This window comes from Chanodichthys erythropterus, chromosome 19 (assembly GCF_024489055.1).
Source record: "Chanodichthys erythropterus isolate Z2021 chromosome 19, ASM2448905v1, whole genome shotgun sequence".
NCBI classification, from domain to species: domain Eukaryota; kingdom Metazoa; phylum Chordata; class Actinopteri; order Cypriniformes; family Xenocyprididae; genus Chanodichthys; species Chanodichthys erythropterus.
The window spans coordinates 6,005,053-6,022,890 of record NC_090239.1 but is presented as its reverse complement, the minus strand read 5'-3'; the positions used below and the strand labels follow the sequence as shown (position 1 = coordinate 6,022,890).

At 38.4% G+C, this 17,838-nt stretch overlaps 1 protein-coding gene across 1 annotated transcript in view; it reads left to right on the top strand.

The window, feature by feature from the left end:
- Window positions 1-17,838, top strand: part of cdh12b (cadherin 12b) — a 111,551-nt gene that overhangs the window by 37,454 nt on the left and 56,259 nt on the right. The window contains exons 3-5 of the mRNA XM_067368772.1: window positions 6,300-6,419; window positions 9,711-9,878; window positions 14,199-14,386. Of these exons, the coding sequence (XP_067224873.1) occupies window positions 6,300-6,419; window positions 9,711-9,878; window positions 14,199-14,386 (476 nt within the window). The remainder of the gene's footprint in view (window positions 1-6,299; window positions 6,420-9,710; window positions 9,879-14,198; window positions 14,387-17,838) is intronic.

The following is a 17,838-nucleotide window of genomic DNA, read 5'->3' as shown; positions in this document are numbered from 1 at the left end:
AACCTAGGAATCTTTGGAGTTCTTTGATGGTGGTAGGAGTGGGCCAGGACTGTATGGCGGAGACCTTCCCCTCGTCCATCCGGATGCCACTGTGATCAATCACGTACCCCAGGAACTGGACGGAGGGTTGGTGGAATGAGCATTTTTCAGCCTTGAGGAAGAGATGGAACTGCCGTAAGCGCTGGAGGACCTCCGCAACGTGGTGGCGATGTTCGGCCAAGCTCCGGGAGTAGATGAGGATGTCATCTATATAAACCAGAACGGACTTATGGAGAAACTCCCGGAGCACCTCGTGGATGAAATCCTGGAATACGGAGGGGGCGTTGACCAGGCCATACGGCATCACGAGGTACTCGTAGTGTCCAGTGGGCGTGACGAAGGCGGTCTTCCACTCGTCCCCCTCACGTATCCGGATGAGGTTATACGCGCTGCGGAGGTCCAACTTGGTGAACACAGTGGCACCGCGGAGATGTTCCAGGGCCGCTGGGACGAGGGGAAGTGGGTATCGGAACTTGATGGTGATCTTGTTGAGTGCACGGTAATCGATGCATGGCCTCAAGCCTCCGTCCTTCTTTGCCACGAAGAAGAAGCTTGAAGCAGCAGGGGAAGTAGACGGGCGGATGTAACCTTGTTCGAGTGCCTCCTTGATGTATTCCTCCATGGCCTTCTCCTCCGGTATGGACAGGGGGTATATGCGTCCCCTGGGCACTGGTTCACCCGGCAGCAGATCGATGGCGCAGTCCCATGGCCGGTGTGGAGGAAGCTTGGAGGCGCGTTGCGGGCAGAAGACGTCGCTGAAGGGGGCGTAGTCAGGGGGAACATCCACCGAGCGCTTCTCAACAGGGCTCTCGATGGACGTGGCATTCACGAGAAGAGACTTGGAGAGTGGAGGTTTAGGAACAGGAAGCGCTGGGAAGCAGTCTGGGAAACAGTGATCGCCCCACTTCAGGACTTCGCCCGTGCGCCAGGAGATGTTGGGGTTGTGTTGTTCCAGCCACGGGCGCCCTAGAACCACGTCAGCGGTGGATTCCTCCAGAACCAGCAAATGGATGTGTTCAGTGTGCAGGATACCGATGCTGAGTTGTAGTGGACCCACGCAGTGACGGATGTGTCTGCGGCTTAGGGGTTTGCCCGTGATGGAGTGGATTTGATAGCTCGTCGGTGAAGGAGAGATCTTAAGGTTGAGTTGTCTACAGAGGGTGCCTGAGATGAAGTTTCCGGCTGACCCTGAATCAAGGAGCGCCACCACTGGAACAGAGATGTTGGCAGCAGTAAGAGTTACAGTTGTAGTGAGTGGTTTCATTTTCTGAATGGAGGGAAATATTGCACTCACCACGGGTCGAGGAGGACGGATTGGGCATGTGGAGAGATTATGCCCCATTGTCCCGCAATAGAGACAGAGATTCAGGGCCAGCCTTCTTTGTCTTTCGTTAGGGGTGAGACGAGAGTGATCAATTTGCATGGGTTCGTTGGCTGGTTCTGGGGAGCTGACGGGTTCGGACCGACGGAGGAGGTTAGTGGTGGATGACTGGCCCTGGTGTTCTTGAATGCACGACTGCATACGGGACCCCACGCGGATGGCGAGTTGGATGAAGCGTTCTAATCCCATGGAGTCCTCGTATGCAGCGAGATGCAGCCGCACGGAGGGTTCCAGCCCCTGACGGAACGTGGTGATGAGGGCTTGCTCGTTCCATCCGCTGGTGGCGGCTAGCGTTCGAAACTGCAAGGCATATTCGTTAACAGATAGGTTTCTTTGCTTTAGATTATAAAGTTTCTCACCAGTCGAGGAATCAGTCAGAGGTTTCCCGAATACTTCCCGGAAGTGGGAGACGAACGCCGAATAGGATTGGACGACTGGGCCTTTCTGGGTCCACAACGAATCTGCCCATTGCAGAGCCTTCCCTTGCAGTTGTGAAATAATGAACGCTATTTTAGCCGTGTCTGTGGTGTAGAGGTGCGGCTGCATCTCCAGGACCAGCTCACATTGGAGAAGAAATCCGCTGCATTCCTCCGCCGATCCAGAGTAGGGCGCCGGTTTGGCCATGGGACTGGCGGTGAATGCAGGTGAAGGAGTGGTGCTGGTGGGTGCGGAGACAGCCGTGTTGTGGGATGACGATGTTGAGGGCTGTGGTGTGAGTGCTCGACGCAGCACGTCCACGAGTTCCTGGAATGGATCGTTTGTCATCATGCCGTTAGTTGTTAGGGTCCGGTCTTCTGTTATGATATAGACACGGAGGCAGAGATAAAAGCAATCCAGGTGAGTTTATTGGAACAATATGTGGAACACAGAGTGGTAATGGCTGTTATCAGGTTCTTGAGAGATGAATATAAAGTAATACTGTCCTTGTGTGGTTTGTGGATCCAGGAGTTGAGCTGAGATGGAGGGAGACGTTGGAGACACTCACACACACAGATGGGTAAGCACACGAAGGGACCAGGAGACGAAGGAGATGAAGGAGATCGCTGGAGCAGGTAAGTATGTTGAAGGGGAGTCCTTAAGGTAAGCATATACATGGCGTAGTGCAAACGAGACCGGACAGTGAGTGTGTGTGAGAGTGATGGCTTTGTAGTGCTGGTGATTGCAGAGTGAATGAGGTGCAGGTGGCGGTGATTAATAAGCTGGTGATTGGGTGCGTGGGTACTGTGGTGAGGTGGAGCCTGGCGTGTCTGTGACAAATATCTGCAAACACTTTTTTTTTTCAAAGGTCCTCAGTAATTTTGCAACTCCATTTAGTTAATTTTAATCCAAATGAATTATTTGTATAACACTTAATGTATGGTAATTTCGACAAAGTTGCTTTAAGAACTGCAGGAATTGCCTGCAATGATACAGCGCAGTAAACAGAAGCAGTAATTCTCTGGGACTCACGATCATTTGCAGTCACAGGCCCCAAGAGAGATGAGTCTTAAAAACATGCCTGAACGAAAGCATTTACTGACTATTTTAGGAAAAGCAAGATTTGGTGGAACTGTAAGTGTTTGAGAAGAAGTCTGTTGTGCTTCAGCATTGTGAAACAATGATATGCAAGTAAACAAGTCCTCTAAAAACAACATGAGGTTATCTTATATATTACAATTATGTATTTGTCTTGATCTACCCTATATTTTTGTATAATTTACTTTTCACAGTACTATGCTGGTGTCTTCTGTTGTAGTATGTAATTAAGTTGGTCTATTCAAGTGGCTCCCTGTGGTCGACACATACATACATACACATAAGTAAACTGCATTCATCAACAAATCAGGGAGTTTTAAAATCAAGAACACAGTGAACAGGTAATTAACCCACAGAATTGAATTATGGAATAAAGGCCCATCTAGATTAATATAATCAAAGTTATAACCGTAATGTATCACTGCTGGATAATCCACATGATATCTTCAAACATGATATCATATCATTCTTGATGATCGTAAGGATAAAACAACTGGAAATATAGAGTGCGTAGAAAGAAATCACTTGTTGCAACATACTGTACATAATATCACTGATGTAAGTCACCTTTCATCTGATAAGCACAAAGCAAATGGCAGACAATTTTGTTTAGAATAAAGCATTTTTTTGCTTTTGAGTTTAAAGAGTTTTTCATCATGGAAATGCCAAGTATAAATTCAGATAAACAAAAGAAATAAGAAAAGCTTTGCATGGCAAGAGGTAAAAACCAAGTGTAAAAGTCTGACATACAATTTGGTGTCGAGCTTAATAAACTACATGCCCTATTCTGCACCAAAGCCCTTTTCATGTTGCTTCCCCGAGGATGACAGATCAGGGTAATTCACTTTGAGATTGCCTTTTCCTTGATCTGAATGGCAACGAAATGAAATGAAACCCACCCCTTCCCAGTGGAATCAAAGCTACTCATGATCTCGGAGAGCGAAATGTGAATAGACCGGTTTATAAGTGCACCATAGTCCACCATTGAAGCAATAGGCCTATTTTGCAGATGTCTGTGTGATTTCTATTGTGGCTGCCGCCACCACAAAGACTTCTTGCTGTTATGCACAAACATGGGAGGATTCCTACAATTCTGCCTTGCCTTTGACCATATTTCTTGACATTGGATGTATTTTTTTTATCAGGTTACAGGATTTTGCTCTGACAGAATGTGACTGTAATTTGGAGGTCACTTAAAGGAGGAGAACTGTGTAGGTTTTTAATGTTTTTCACCTCTTTTATGTGGAGGCCAGAACGATCTGAAAACATATCGATGTGTGCTGAGAGAACTCAAAAAAAAAAAAAAAAAAGGTAATTGCATCAGATGCTTGAAAAAGACTTCCATTGGGAAATGGCCTTGATTTAAAATCTGTACAATTACTTCTTCGTTTCTTTTGTTTTTTTGTTTTGTTTTGTTTTGTTTTTTTCCTCCCTCTCTGTCTCTCTCTCTTGCAAGGCCTTACTGTTTTTTTTTTGTTTTGTTTTTTCTTCTTCCTTTTCCCTCATCTCATCTCAAACAGTACACTGTGATAATTCATTCTACTGTGTGGTCAAAAGAAGTGTTCAAAAAGTGTTCAAAACAATCTTGATAAGATATAAAAAATGTAATATCTTTATATAATATTTAAAGATAGAATGGTACACAGCAAAATCTCCAGAGTTAAATCAACTCCACTTAATTATTTAATTAACTTTAACTCTGCTTCAGTGTTATTTTAACACTATATAGAGAGGGACCATATGTACTCTGAGCAGAGTTGATTTAACTTTGGGGATTTTACTGTGCAGATAGAATGACAGATAGAACGACAGATAGAACGATAGATAGAACAACAAATAGAATGACATAGAACGACAGATAAAATGACAGATAGATAGAATGACAGATCAAGATAGAACGACAGAGAACGACAGACAGATAGATAGAGTGACAGATAGATAGAACGACAGATAGAATGATAGAACGATAGATAGATAGATAGCACTATCTATCTATCTATCTATCTATCTATCTATCTATCTATCTATCTATCTATCTATCTATCTATCTATCTATCTATCTATCTATCTATCTATCTATCGTTCTATCGTTCTATCTATCGTTCTATCGTTCTATCTATCTATCGTTCTATCGTTCTATCTATCTATCTATCTATCTATCTATCGTTCTATCTATCTATCTATCTATCTATCTATCTATCTATCTATCTATCTATCTATCTATCTATCATTCTATCTATCTATCGTTCTATCTATCTATCGTTCTATCTATCGTTCTATCTATCGTTCTATCGTTCTATCTATCGTTCTATCTATCTATCGTTCTATCTATCTATCGTTCTATTGTTCTATCTATCTATCGTTCTATCTATCGTTCTATCTATCTATCTATCGTTCTATCTATCGTTCTATCTATCGTTCTATCTATCGTTCTATCGTTCTATCTATCGTTCTATCTATCTATCGTTCTATCGTTCTATCTATCTATCGTTCTATCTATCTATCGTTCTATCGTTCTATCTATCGTTCTATCATTCTATCGTTCTATCTATCTATCGTTCTATCGTTCTATCTATCTATCTATCGTTCTATCTATCTATCGTTCTATCTATCGTTCTATCATTCTATCTATCGTTCTATCGTTCTATCTATCGTTCTATCGTTCTATCGTTCTATCTATCGTTCTATCATTCTATCGTTCTATCTATCGTTCTATCTATCGTTCTATCGTTCTATCTATCGTTCTATCGTTCTATCTATCTATCGTTCTATCGTTCTATCTATCTATCGTTCTATCTATCTATCGTTCTATCTATCTATCGTTCTATCTATCTATCGTTCTATCTAACTATATATTTCCTATAACACAAGCAGGAGTGTGATATATATATATCAGAAAACAGTTCCTGCACAAAAATAAAATGAATCATTTATAATATTTCAGAGAAACAACACACAATTGCTGCTAAACTGCGAGATGGTGGAAGTGGAGAATACTGCTGCATTTCAGTAAAACACTGTGATTCAGCGGCCCATGACCATCAGCTCATTCTACAGTACAGATAGTTTGTCATTTACTGGGCAATTTAAAAGTGCTGCCTTTGTAATGTAAAAACTGCTATTTCAGACATATCGAAATGCAGTGGAAAATCAGTACATAGGAATCTACTTGGTTTTATGTCAGCCCATCTCAACCAACGCATATTATGGCGTGCCCATACTGTAGGCCTGTTTTCGAGTCACGGTCAAACCCTACATTCAATCTGCCAAGGGCCGATCCATGAGCTATTACAGTTATAACCTTGAACATAGCACTTCTTTCACACAATATCTATTCATGTGAATATCCTCTGTCTGTTTGCAGGTACGTACGTGATGAAGGTGACGGCAACAGATGCAGACGACCCTACATACGGCAACAGTGCCAGGGTGGTCTACAGCATACTGCATGGCCAGCCGTACTTCTCCGTCGACCCCAAAACAGGTAAAGCACTCATAGTAAACAAACATAAAACTGTCTGCTACATTAAAAATGAAATTATAATTATAACAAACAAGTTCCTCTGCTTGGTTTGAGTAATAACAACAGGCTAGGCTCATTAATTTCACAGTTCACAGGTTTCAACATAATTACATTCATTGACCCTATTAGACAAATAAGCTCGGCGGTTTGATTTGATAATGTGGACAGCCAAGAAAATGGATTTGTAACTCAAAATGAACTGCAATTTATTTTGAATAGCGGGACAGAAACAGACATCCTGTTAGCTAAACAGGCCTGGAAAGATCTATATTTATACAATCAGGTACATTTCAGACCCCAATACCCTCCAAGTAGAAAATAAAATGAGTTTGGTAAAAGCAGATGGATTATTCTGTTGTTTATATGGCTGGAAGAACTGTAGCATCATCAAATGATGCAGCAAATAAACTGCCTATTATATTCTGCCAGTGAATATTTTGTTATGCAATATTCAGGAGTGTTTACTGCAATGAAAGTGAGTCTACAAATGCATTCAGTAGACTGTAATATCCAATATGTAAAAGCACAAACCTGCAAGGTAAACTTGAGGCACAGAGCATGTCTGAGCATTTCCCACTTGTTTTCGGTATGTTTATGGCCCTGTTGTACAAGTATGAAGCATAGCAAACGGGAAAACATGAATAAAAAAAATATAATATCTTGGGCTCAAAGAGTGACATTCTGCAGCCGAACAAATTAAATGACTAGTAAGGAAGAAAAATCTGTTTTTGTCCCAAGCAAAAAAATTGGCAACACAAACCGACAGTAGAAGCAGTGAGACGAGGGCGGGAAAAAGAGGCAGGGGGTAAAATGCATAACGGAATCAACACTGAGAGTCGTGAGAGAAAACAGACTCAGGAAACACACACCTTAAAGGAACAGTTCACCCAAAATGAAAGTTTGCCACCATTTAATCACCCCCATGTAGTTCCAATCAAGTGTTATTTTCTTTCTTCCCTCCTTGAAATACAAAAGGAAGATCTCAGGCAGAGTTTCTGCTTTCAGTGCAAGAAAAATGTATGATGATGCTGTAAATGATAACAAAATGTAATTTTTAGGTGAACTATTCCTTTAATTACTGACACAAACTTCAAAGAGAGATCTGTCTATGCGAAACTAAAGTCAAAAAAAAAAAAAAAAAAAAGATCCTCCTCTAACAGACCTAGGGAATTACATGTGACATCCCTTTTACGTTTCATCTGAAACTGGCATTGTATGATGGTCCGTGTCCTTCTTAACTGCTCACCGCCATGTCTAATTCATCCTATGAAGTGCTCTCTTGATCTGGGAAAGCTTCTTGTGGCATTGGGAAACGCATTAGTTGTGCTTAATGGAAGAAAAGCGAGGGAAGGTGTTGCTACATTGGCTTTGTCAGTTTGATAAGACTGTTAAGTATCAGAAGCTTTAGGACTGACCTCAATCTTTTAGCTAGAGAAAAACACTTGAAAGTGCAGGTGTATATCACTGGATTCAGGAAAGATTTTATGCCCAAGGAGAACATATTTTATGTCCTGTGGTACTTTAGAAACCATCTAGTGCTGGAACTTTAAAGAACCCAGGAGAGCTTTTCCTTTGTTAACTGCTGATTCCTAGAGGCAATAAAGTGTTCGGAAGGGGGTATAATGAAATATGAAATATCAAGATTTTTTTTTTTTTTTTTTCACATAGCCATATATATTTTTCCAGCATTTGATGTGCTATGTACGGAATTCAACTGAAAGCATTAATGGAAACTAAACTGCAAAAATAGTTAAATCAGAAATTGCCATCATGTTACAAGTTACAAACATAAAGACATTAACATACAGACGCACACATTTGCAATTCAGTATTCAGCAACTTGCAGTTTGAATGACAATATGAACTAAGATATATGAACTGTGCATGCAAAGAAGCCAATCAAAAAATGTTGTTAAAATAGACGTTAAAAGTATGACGTTTTGAAAGTATAACCACAAGATGCAAATAATGTGCATATTAACATTTTTTTTTTTTTGTTCTAGTGTGAAAAAAACTTTGTAATAGCAATGTAATAGAACAGCTCAAATAATAAACAAGTTACATTATAAAAAAATGTATAGAAAAGTGCTTTCATACTGTAAATAATGCTTTTAAATTCTCCAAGCATTGGCCACATTTCATAGTACCTGTATAGTAAGTGCCTCACCATAACCTTTATCACATCAAAATAATTTTTTTGTGTTTATTAACATTATGCCACAAATGCAGCTTCGCATGTGTTGAACTCTATTCCTTTAATTCTAACAGTCAGAGAAAAGGTTGAGAATGGTCAAGTACAACAATATTTCAGCCGTTAATAGAGAAAGAGGCATTTTTAGTATCTAGTGGTTTAGTTATGGCATCGGTAGTCTCGCGTACTGATAGGTACCGTAAGGACGTTTGACTGACATGTAACGCAACCAATCACAGTTCGTTTTGTTCTGCGTCATGTTTAGTGAGGGATAAAAATGTAAAGTCAATGTCACTACAATAACAGACCGGCATGCTTCTAATAAAATATTCATTCAAGAATGCAAACTTCACATACTTTTGAAAATCCAGCGTTTGATCCTGATTACTGCTAATTGTCACAGAGAAGGCTTTCCTCTTCTACAAGGGGTTTGGCGTGACGGCATTTGTTTCTAGGCAGACCGTTAAAGAACGTGAGACACAAAACCTGTTGGTACATTTTACCACCACATCAAATGTGTTAAATCATAGGTACCATCTCATCAGCCAGGAAATACCTATAAAGATGTGTAGCAAACTTTGTGAAGCAGGACTAACCTATAATCCCCAAACACTAAGTTGAACCCTAAAATAACACCAATGTAATGTGGGTAGGTCATGCTGAAAGGAAAATCGATTTTCAGGACATCATTAATAGCATAGAAATGACACACTGCACCTTTAAGTTCAATTTGCTTTGGTTTCCTTTTCCACAATGGTACAGACTACCATCCGTTTGCTTTTTTTTGCCATTCTCAATTTTCTTATCTCAATTGCGTCTGTTATTTTAGATTACCATTCACATCCCTTTCTCAGCAGGCCTCATTCTCAGGTCTAAACCCTATTCTTCTCCTCACCTTACCCTCTTTTCTGTAATCCGATTCTCTCCGCACACTGATACCTGCCTGTATTCACAGCCTCTTCATCTACACTTTCTGTCTACCTCACGATCCCTTTATCGTCCTTTTCTCTGTTCTCTTCTTTCCATTAACACAGTCTCGCTCTCTTTTGATCTGTGCGCAGGGGTGATCAGGACAGCTCTACCCAACATGGACCGGGAGGTGAAGGAGCTGTATCAGGTTCTCATCCAGGCCAAAGACATGGGCGGGCAGTTAGGGGGTCTGGCAGGGACCACCACCATCAACATCACCCTGAGTGACGTCAACGACAACCCACCTAGGTTCTCTAAAAGTAAGACATAACTGATAAACTACCAACTCACGTCAACTCAAATCAATCAAAAGTTTGGACACACCTGCTCATTCTCATATTTTCAGCATTTTAGATTAATAATAAAGCCATCAAAACTATGAAATAACACAAATGGAAGTATCGGAACTATACTGTGATAAAGAATTTTGGTAACGCTTTATTTTGATGGTTCCCCAACTAGGGTGGTCAAATACCAGCATTTCCCCCTAACATTTTGAGCAATTGAGTGGATTGTTAAACACCTCTGATTGTTCACATGCTCAACAGATATGTCTATGATTGGCTAAAGATCAACGCTTCAAAATCATGTTGTAAATAGACATCAATGACGCTCTTCACCAAGCAAGCGTCTATTGGAAACCTTCTGTCAGCGGATATATTAGGGACACCTGCTTTCAAATGCTCCCGTGTGTATCTGTGTAAAATTTCAGTACCGACTTAGAACTGAAGTCGTTACTTTTGACAACCCTATTCCCAACAGACATTCTACAGACTACTTTACAAGTACACCCCTAGGCCAAGCCAAAAAGGGCAAAATATTTAGTGACCATTTTAATCACAAATCACTGGCCAGGAAATGAACAAGAATTGCACAAATACTGTAGATAAAGAAACTTGGCATGGAATAGCCTTCCCTAACTTGCAGACAGCTTTTTACAGGAAGAAGAGTCAGTGTTGTTCCACTCAATGTTAATGGATTCCGACAGTTCATGAGTAGTTGAAAAATGTCTCCCAGTTCATTTAAGTTTAATGTTAGACCAAATACTATAGTGTTCAAAACTGGACTCTGACCAGGCCAAACCATGAGTCTGATGGACTTCTTGGTTGCCTTTGCAGTTTGAGCAGGAGCATTGTTTTGATGAAAAACAACATTTGATCATTCCTCTTTAGACAACTTTTTAAGTGTGGGAAGCAGGGCCGGGTCTAGGGGGGGCTAGGAGGGGCAATGCCCCCCCAGATTTCTCTTGTGCCCCTCCAACATCCCTAGGATACTATTTTTTTTGTGATAGCACTCAAAATCTAAAAAATATATAAACACTAAATTAGTTTATACACGAATTACTAGAAACATTGTGTGGTTGTATTTATCCTTTTACAATTCTCCCTCACAGACATGCTCAGCACTTCAGGTGCTCACTCACACCATGCTAGAATTGCCATAATTACAAGATTTCAACTTGTAAAAATCATTCATGTCCTCATCCACATCCTTTTTCTAAGCAGTTTTCCAAGACACACCTTATCTGATCACTTCTCAAGACGGCCATTGACAATCACTTGAGCAGATGACATGCAGCTCCTTTATAAATGCACTCTAGTCAATATTTAAACGCGCACACACCGTTAATACATTGCTACACGATCATGGAACACTTGGAAATGTAGCTTGGAATTTTAAAAATGTGATTTCCAAGTCATGAAAAATCTTGAAAATTAATAAATTAAAAACTTAAAAAATATATATATATATATAGATGTAACTATTATAGTAAAATATAAAATAGTTTTGCTAAGTTATGTTCAGCTTTAAAATATTCTATCAGCATATTGCGCTATTTGTTGTTATTATTTGATGTGATAACACCTTTCAGAATCTACAAAATATCAATAATTTAAAAAATAAATATGTGAGATCAATTTTTTTTTTTTTTTTGGCACTGCAACAAAAATTTATTATTATGAGATGTTTACATATAGTCCACAATATATAATAAAACACGAAAAAGGAAAGAATCATGCGACCAGGTCTTCTAATGGTTTAAATTTCTTCAATGAACCAAGTTGTCTTCTTCCACTTTTAAATTTTACCATTCTTAAAGATTTAGAGTAAATTCAAAATTCTTTCTGCAAAACAGAAAACAATGGCTTTGTTTTAAGGAACTTACAGTAAATTAATATAACATGAATATAACATTTTCCCAAAATGAAAATATTGTTCAGTAGACATTGAATGTGTTCATCTTCCATTATTATACCAAATGTTATGTCATATTTAGAAAATAAAGTAATCAAATTAATTGTAATTTTAAGCCATTCGTATCTTAGACCAAAAGTCTCTAAACAGTCCAATTAAACAGTTGTACTAACTAAATAGTCAACAAATGTTTCAATTTCAGAATTATAGAAAGTACTTTTGTGATTAGCTAATATTAAATTTGAAGCGGTTATTAATCGGAAAAATCGGAAAAATGGAGGAAACTGTTTAGTAGTTAAAAGGGGGTAGGGGGACCATAAACCTATGAATCATAAATCATATTATGCTGCCCCACCAAGTTTTCGAAATGCCCCCCACAGTCATGCAATACTAGAACCGGGCCTGCTGGGAAGCAAACCATGCTGCAATATTTGGTACCTGTGACTTTTCACAGTGAAATAACTCATCAATACCAGCACAATGACTCCTCTTCTTCCATGCTTCACTGTGGAAGTGATGCATTTATTATTAGATTTCTCACCAGATTTTCAAAGACACCATGCATCTCATCACTCCACACACAACTTATCATATTCTGCCAGAAACTTCATCCTGTCTTTGATGTTTTTTTTTTCTGAGACGGCAGTATTTAAGTAGTGCATTTGCTTAGATTTAGCTAATTTCCAGTCCAATGATTTGTGGTTAAGACAATTAAAAGCTTAATGTTTAGCCAATAGCTTGACTTTTTTTTTTTTTTTTTTTTTTTTTTTTCCCAGGAGTGTAAAAGAGTTCAGAAGTATGCCATCTGCTCTTTTTAAAATATGAAATTTTAGTAGGCACAATTTATTCAGTCCACAAAACAAATTTAAATCATTTAAACATAAACCTTTAGATCATAAGGTCTTTAAGATAATGAGAAACATAAATTCAGGCAAGTGTGTCTAAACCTTTGCCTGGTACTGTAAATTTGCAGCAATTTCTTTTTAAATACACACAGGAAAGTTTAAAAACTGAATTCATCCTAAGAGGAAAATAATGCCAGCATTTCTTGAAAAATAAATAAACTTGAATCTATAAATCTTGTTTGCATAAACCAGTAAATGCATATTTAACAGCATCCCCAGAGAAGTAGTAGAAAGACAAAAAAAACTGCACGCAAATATCACCGGTTCTTGAGTGTATCATGCTAGATTTGAATATGCATGACTTAATGAGATTTCAGACAAACCAGTTTCCTAAGTGAAAGCAACCATAAAAGTGAGCATGCAATCTTCATAGCTTCTACTTAACAGCCACATATTTTATGCTTTTATATACTTGTAGAACTTCCTTTGTTTATTTTTCTACTGAAATAAAGCCGAGCCTTTAAACAGGTGTACGTGAACAGGCTCCATTTGTGCTCAGAAATCGTGAAATAGAAATCATGTTGAGATTCAGTGATGAGCACTGGTTTTCTAGCTGTGTAAATATTGGTAATACCCTGGGAGAGAAGTAGATTTCCATCTGCATGTCTCAGAGGATGGCACTATGATGACTGCTGCATTCTGGGCCGTGTCTCTGCCTCTCTCTCTCTTGTTGTTTGTTTTTTGGTGCATTGCACTAATGCATCTAATGACTTCTTAATTAGCTGAGGTGGTTTTTTGCAGGCATGGCCACTCAACACATTCATTTTCACTAATCAGCATGATCTGTTTGTGTCTACTGTGCATGTGGCTTCACCAGCATTGGGGTAACTAACTAAAAGTAGTTCTACCAACTTAACTACAGTTTTAGTAGTGTGACATTAGCTCAGCTGTTTTCACAGTTGTAGCTTAGCTTAAACAAAAAGCATTGTAGTGTGAAACCAACATGACATCCTGATTGTTATATCATATTTACAGCCAAGTGCATTGAGGCAGTTATCAAACGCTCTTTCCAACAATAATGTTCTCTCTAGGGTTGCCAACGTCCGAAATTTGGCACAGGAGGAGGAATACTGTGGCAGTATGGATCTCTTGTTATGTAAATATAATATGTGCATTTAGAAATCAGAAAATTCAAGACTAAGAAAAATGCGACATGAAATCTGTGTATTTTCTTCTCTGAGGTAAAAATATCCATTGTGTTCATTGCGACAAGAAGTTATCGTATTCACATCTGTCAAATGTCATTCTGACTGACAACCGGAGTTCTGGTCTGGAGATATTCAAGAGATGGGGATATTTACAACTCAGTACTCAGAAAGTATTCAAATACTTTTTTTGGATTTCTAGGTGTTTATTTCATATCACATTTTTATTCATTGGTACATGTTATTCCAAACATGACTTCAACCGAATCATTTACTCAAAACAACAGTAGGTTCCCCAAGACATGCTTAAAAAAACCTGATTTTGATTCTACAGGCATCTTCCATCTGCGTGTACCGGAGTCATCAGCAGTCGGGTCAGCGGTTGGCCGAATCAAAGCTCATGATCTGGACATAGGAAAAAATGCGGAGGTGGAATACAACATTGTCCCTGGAGATGGCGGAGCCATGTTTGACATCACCACCAACGAGCACAATCAGGAGGGAATCATCATGCTCAAAAAGGTAACGCCTTATTTACAGTACAATCAGTTCTAACAACAAAATACAGGTTAAAGACTCTGCGGTTGATTTGTATGAATATATAGACTGGAGGTGACATTAAAATATTTTTTCATTCTTTACACTTCTTTACACAATCTTAAAGGCCCACTGAAGTGCCTTTGAACGCGTAGCATTATTCATTGTGTTGATGTAATTTCCACTGAAACAGGAAGACAGGGCGGGACATATCGAACAGCTCCTCCCTTTTTATGAAACAGCCAATAGCATTCCATTTATATCACAGCTCGGCCAGAGCCATTGAGGTCGGTAAAGCTTTAGTTTCCATCTAAACTCCTCCACGACGCTATAAAATATAGCATTTTGTGCAGAATTCAAATGGGTCCGATACATTTTGTGGTCTGTGCCAACTCACACATATGATCCACTCTGTGCTATCGTGTCTCTGGATCGGAGCAGACTGTGTGCGTGCTGTGGCGGTTCGCATGACATTAACGTGAAACCAGACTTAATTCGCCTCAATGGAAAGCGTATTTACACTGTCTTAATCGTTCCCTAGCTTCAGCATCTATTTATAATGTAGGGGGCTGGACGCTTTAGATTCTAGAGAGCGTTTGATTGGTCAGAAAATCTGATGAGAAGCTGAAGTGCAGAGTGATAATCATCAAAACCGCTGATCCATATTGGTGGAAGTGAGAGACTAAGTTTTGATTGCTTATATCTTCTAAATGTGAATTTGGATTGTTACATTTCAAAAACGTTGCTGGTAACACTTTACAATAAATTGCCATTAGTTAATGTTTGTAAATGCATTAACTAAAATGAACTAACAATGAGAAGTACATTTGTTACAGTATTTATTTATCTTTGTTAATTTTGGTTAATAAAAATACAACAGTTCATTGTTAGTTCATGACAGCTCAGGTCCATTAACTAATGTTAAGAGATAAAACTTTGGATTTTAATCATGTATTAGTACATGTTGATTATTAATTACTATTAATCAAGACTATTAAATGCTTCTGAATTTTTTTTTCATTGTTAGTTCATGTTAAATAATGCAGTTAATAATTTTAACAAATGGAAGCTTATTGTAACCTCTCACCACTTCTTATAACCAAAACAGAGTGAAATAATTATAAACTATTTTAGTATTTACTGTGTGAAAATAATTTCTATCAATTATTACACTAATTACGATTGTCCTTCAGTTAATGAAGTAGTATCAAAAGTTAGTGGACTTGGTTACCAAGACAACAAAACTGTCAGTCTAAGAGTGCTTGAGATGAAATATGAGGTGTATTTTGTGTGAAGACAACAGAAAAAAAAAAAAAAAAAAAAAAATAAAGGTAATTTTTATATCTTGTGAAATTTCCAATCACGCTGTAATTTTGTCAAATTGTGTAAAAAAAAAAAAAAGTTAACCTATTAATCAAGCCAGTTATCAGTTTTCAAGGTTCTACATGCTGCCATAAACTCAAACTACATAACAGAAACACACACAATCTTGACTTTTAATTACAGAAACCTGAGATATGTCATTGTGTGTAAGTTAATATACATGTAAAATGACCTCTTTCTAGGTCCGAGTCTAGCCGAGTTGCCGTAGTCCTTCAAATGTTGTGTCATGACTCAACCAAACACTGAAAACGACAGAGAGCCCATCATTCATACAACCGCATTATCAAAACATCACTCAAACATCAGTGTTAAGAGCACTTTGGGGTAATTGTGTCTGACATTAAGAACTCCCCAAAGGTAAACTAGAACATTCAGCTCTGCTGGAGAGTACGCAAGGTGACTTTCTTTGATTTGAATTGAGCTCAGTACTTAAATACCGGGACAGGCGTGACAGGACTTATTAATGCGGCACCCATCTCTTTATATTATCTCTATTGTCTCCGCCTAGTGGAATGAGGACAGCCTTGTCAATAAAAACAGCTGCAGTTTATACGGGACAGTGTGTGCTGGTATAATATTACTGAAACCGCACTGCGCTGATCTCTGTAAGTGTTAGTGGAGATATATGAGGGTGGAGAGCACTAACTGTGTCCATATGCTTCCCTCTAAATGCACACAGCATGCATGACAATAACACAGCCAGGAATCCCCACATCTTTTTCACAATACATTCTGGATATCATCTATCACGTACACACTACTTTGGGAGTGACAGCAGTGTTTATGTGCAGGATTAAATCACAGTGGTTGACTAAGTGCAGTGTTTTACCTGGTTTTGAAGCTGTGAACAATAACCATTAGTGTATATGAAGAGTTCAGATGCAAAAGCCTCTAAGTGCCATCTGAAATTTTCTTCTAAAATGAGCATTTTTATCAAGCTCTTATGTTTAGGTTCAGTGATTTCACTTTAATGTCAATTAATAGGTAATTTTCATTGCCATTAAAGTGAATTAACTGAACATAAACATGCAAGCTTGGTAAAAATGCTCATTTTAGAAGAAAATCTCAGATGGCACAGAAGTTTTTGCATCTGAACTCTTCAAGGGACATTTTTAAAATAACTGTTTTCTATTTTTAATATGCGGCAAAATGTAATTCATTCCTGTGATGGAAAATCGTATCATTACTCCAGTCTTTAGTGTCACATGATCCTTCAGAAATCATTCTAATATGCTGATTTGCTACTCAAGAAACATTTATTATTAATATCAATGCTGAAAATGGTTGTGCTGCTTAAAGGGATAGTTATCCCATAATTTATTCACCCTCAAGCCATCCTAGGTGTATATGACTTTCTTCTTTCGGCCAAATACAATCTGAGCTATATTAAATATTCTGTCTCTTCCCAGCTCTATAATGGGAGTGGATGGTTCCTGAGATTACAAAGGAATAGGGCAACAAACTCAAGCTCCTCTTCTCTAATATTGAAATCCTCTGACATTTCTCTTTAAAAATTCTCGCTTTAGACTTGTAATTCTTGACCGTTATGTGTCGGGTCAGAGGTCACTCTTCCGCCAGAACTAGACTTGCGTACCATTGCCGAAAGCCAGCGATTATAATTTATAAAGTTTTAAATATAGATATTTTTCTCACAAAAATCCATTGCTTCGCTTCAGAAGGCCTTTATTAACCAACTGGAGTTGTATGAATTACTTTTATGATGGATGAATGCACTTTTTTGGGCTTCAAATTCTCAGGAACCATTTACTAGCCAGGATATTTTTTTTAATATAACTCCGATTGTGTTTGGCTGAAAGAAGAAAGTCATATACACCTAGGATGGCTTGAGGGTGAGTATATTATGGGATAATTTTCATGTTTTGGTCTTTCAACTAACCCTTTAATATTACTCTTGTGGAAACCATGATACTTTTTTCAGGATTCAAAAGAACAGCATTTATTTGAAATACTTATCTTTTGTAACAATGTTTTTTATTGTATTTTTAAATCAAATTAATGGGTCCTTGTTGAATAAAAGTATTAATATTTTTTTT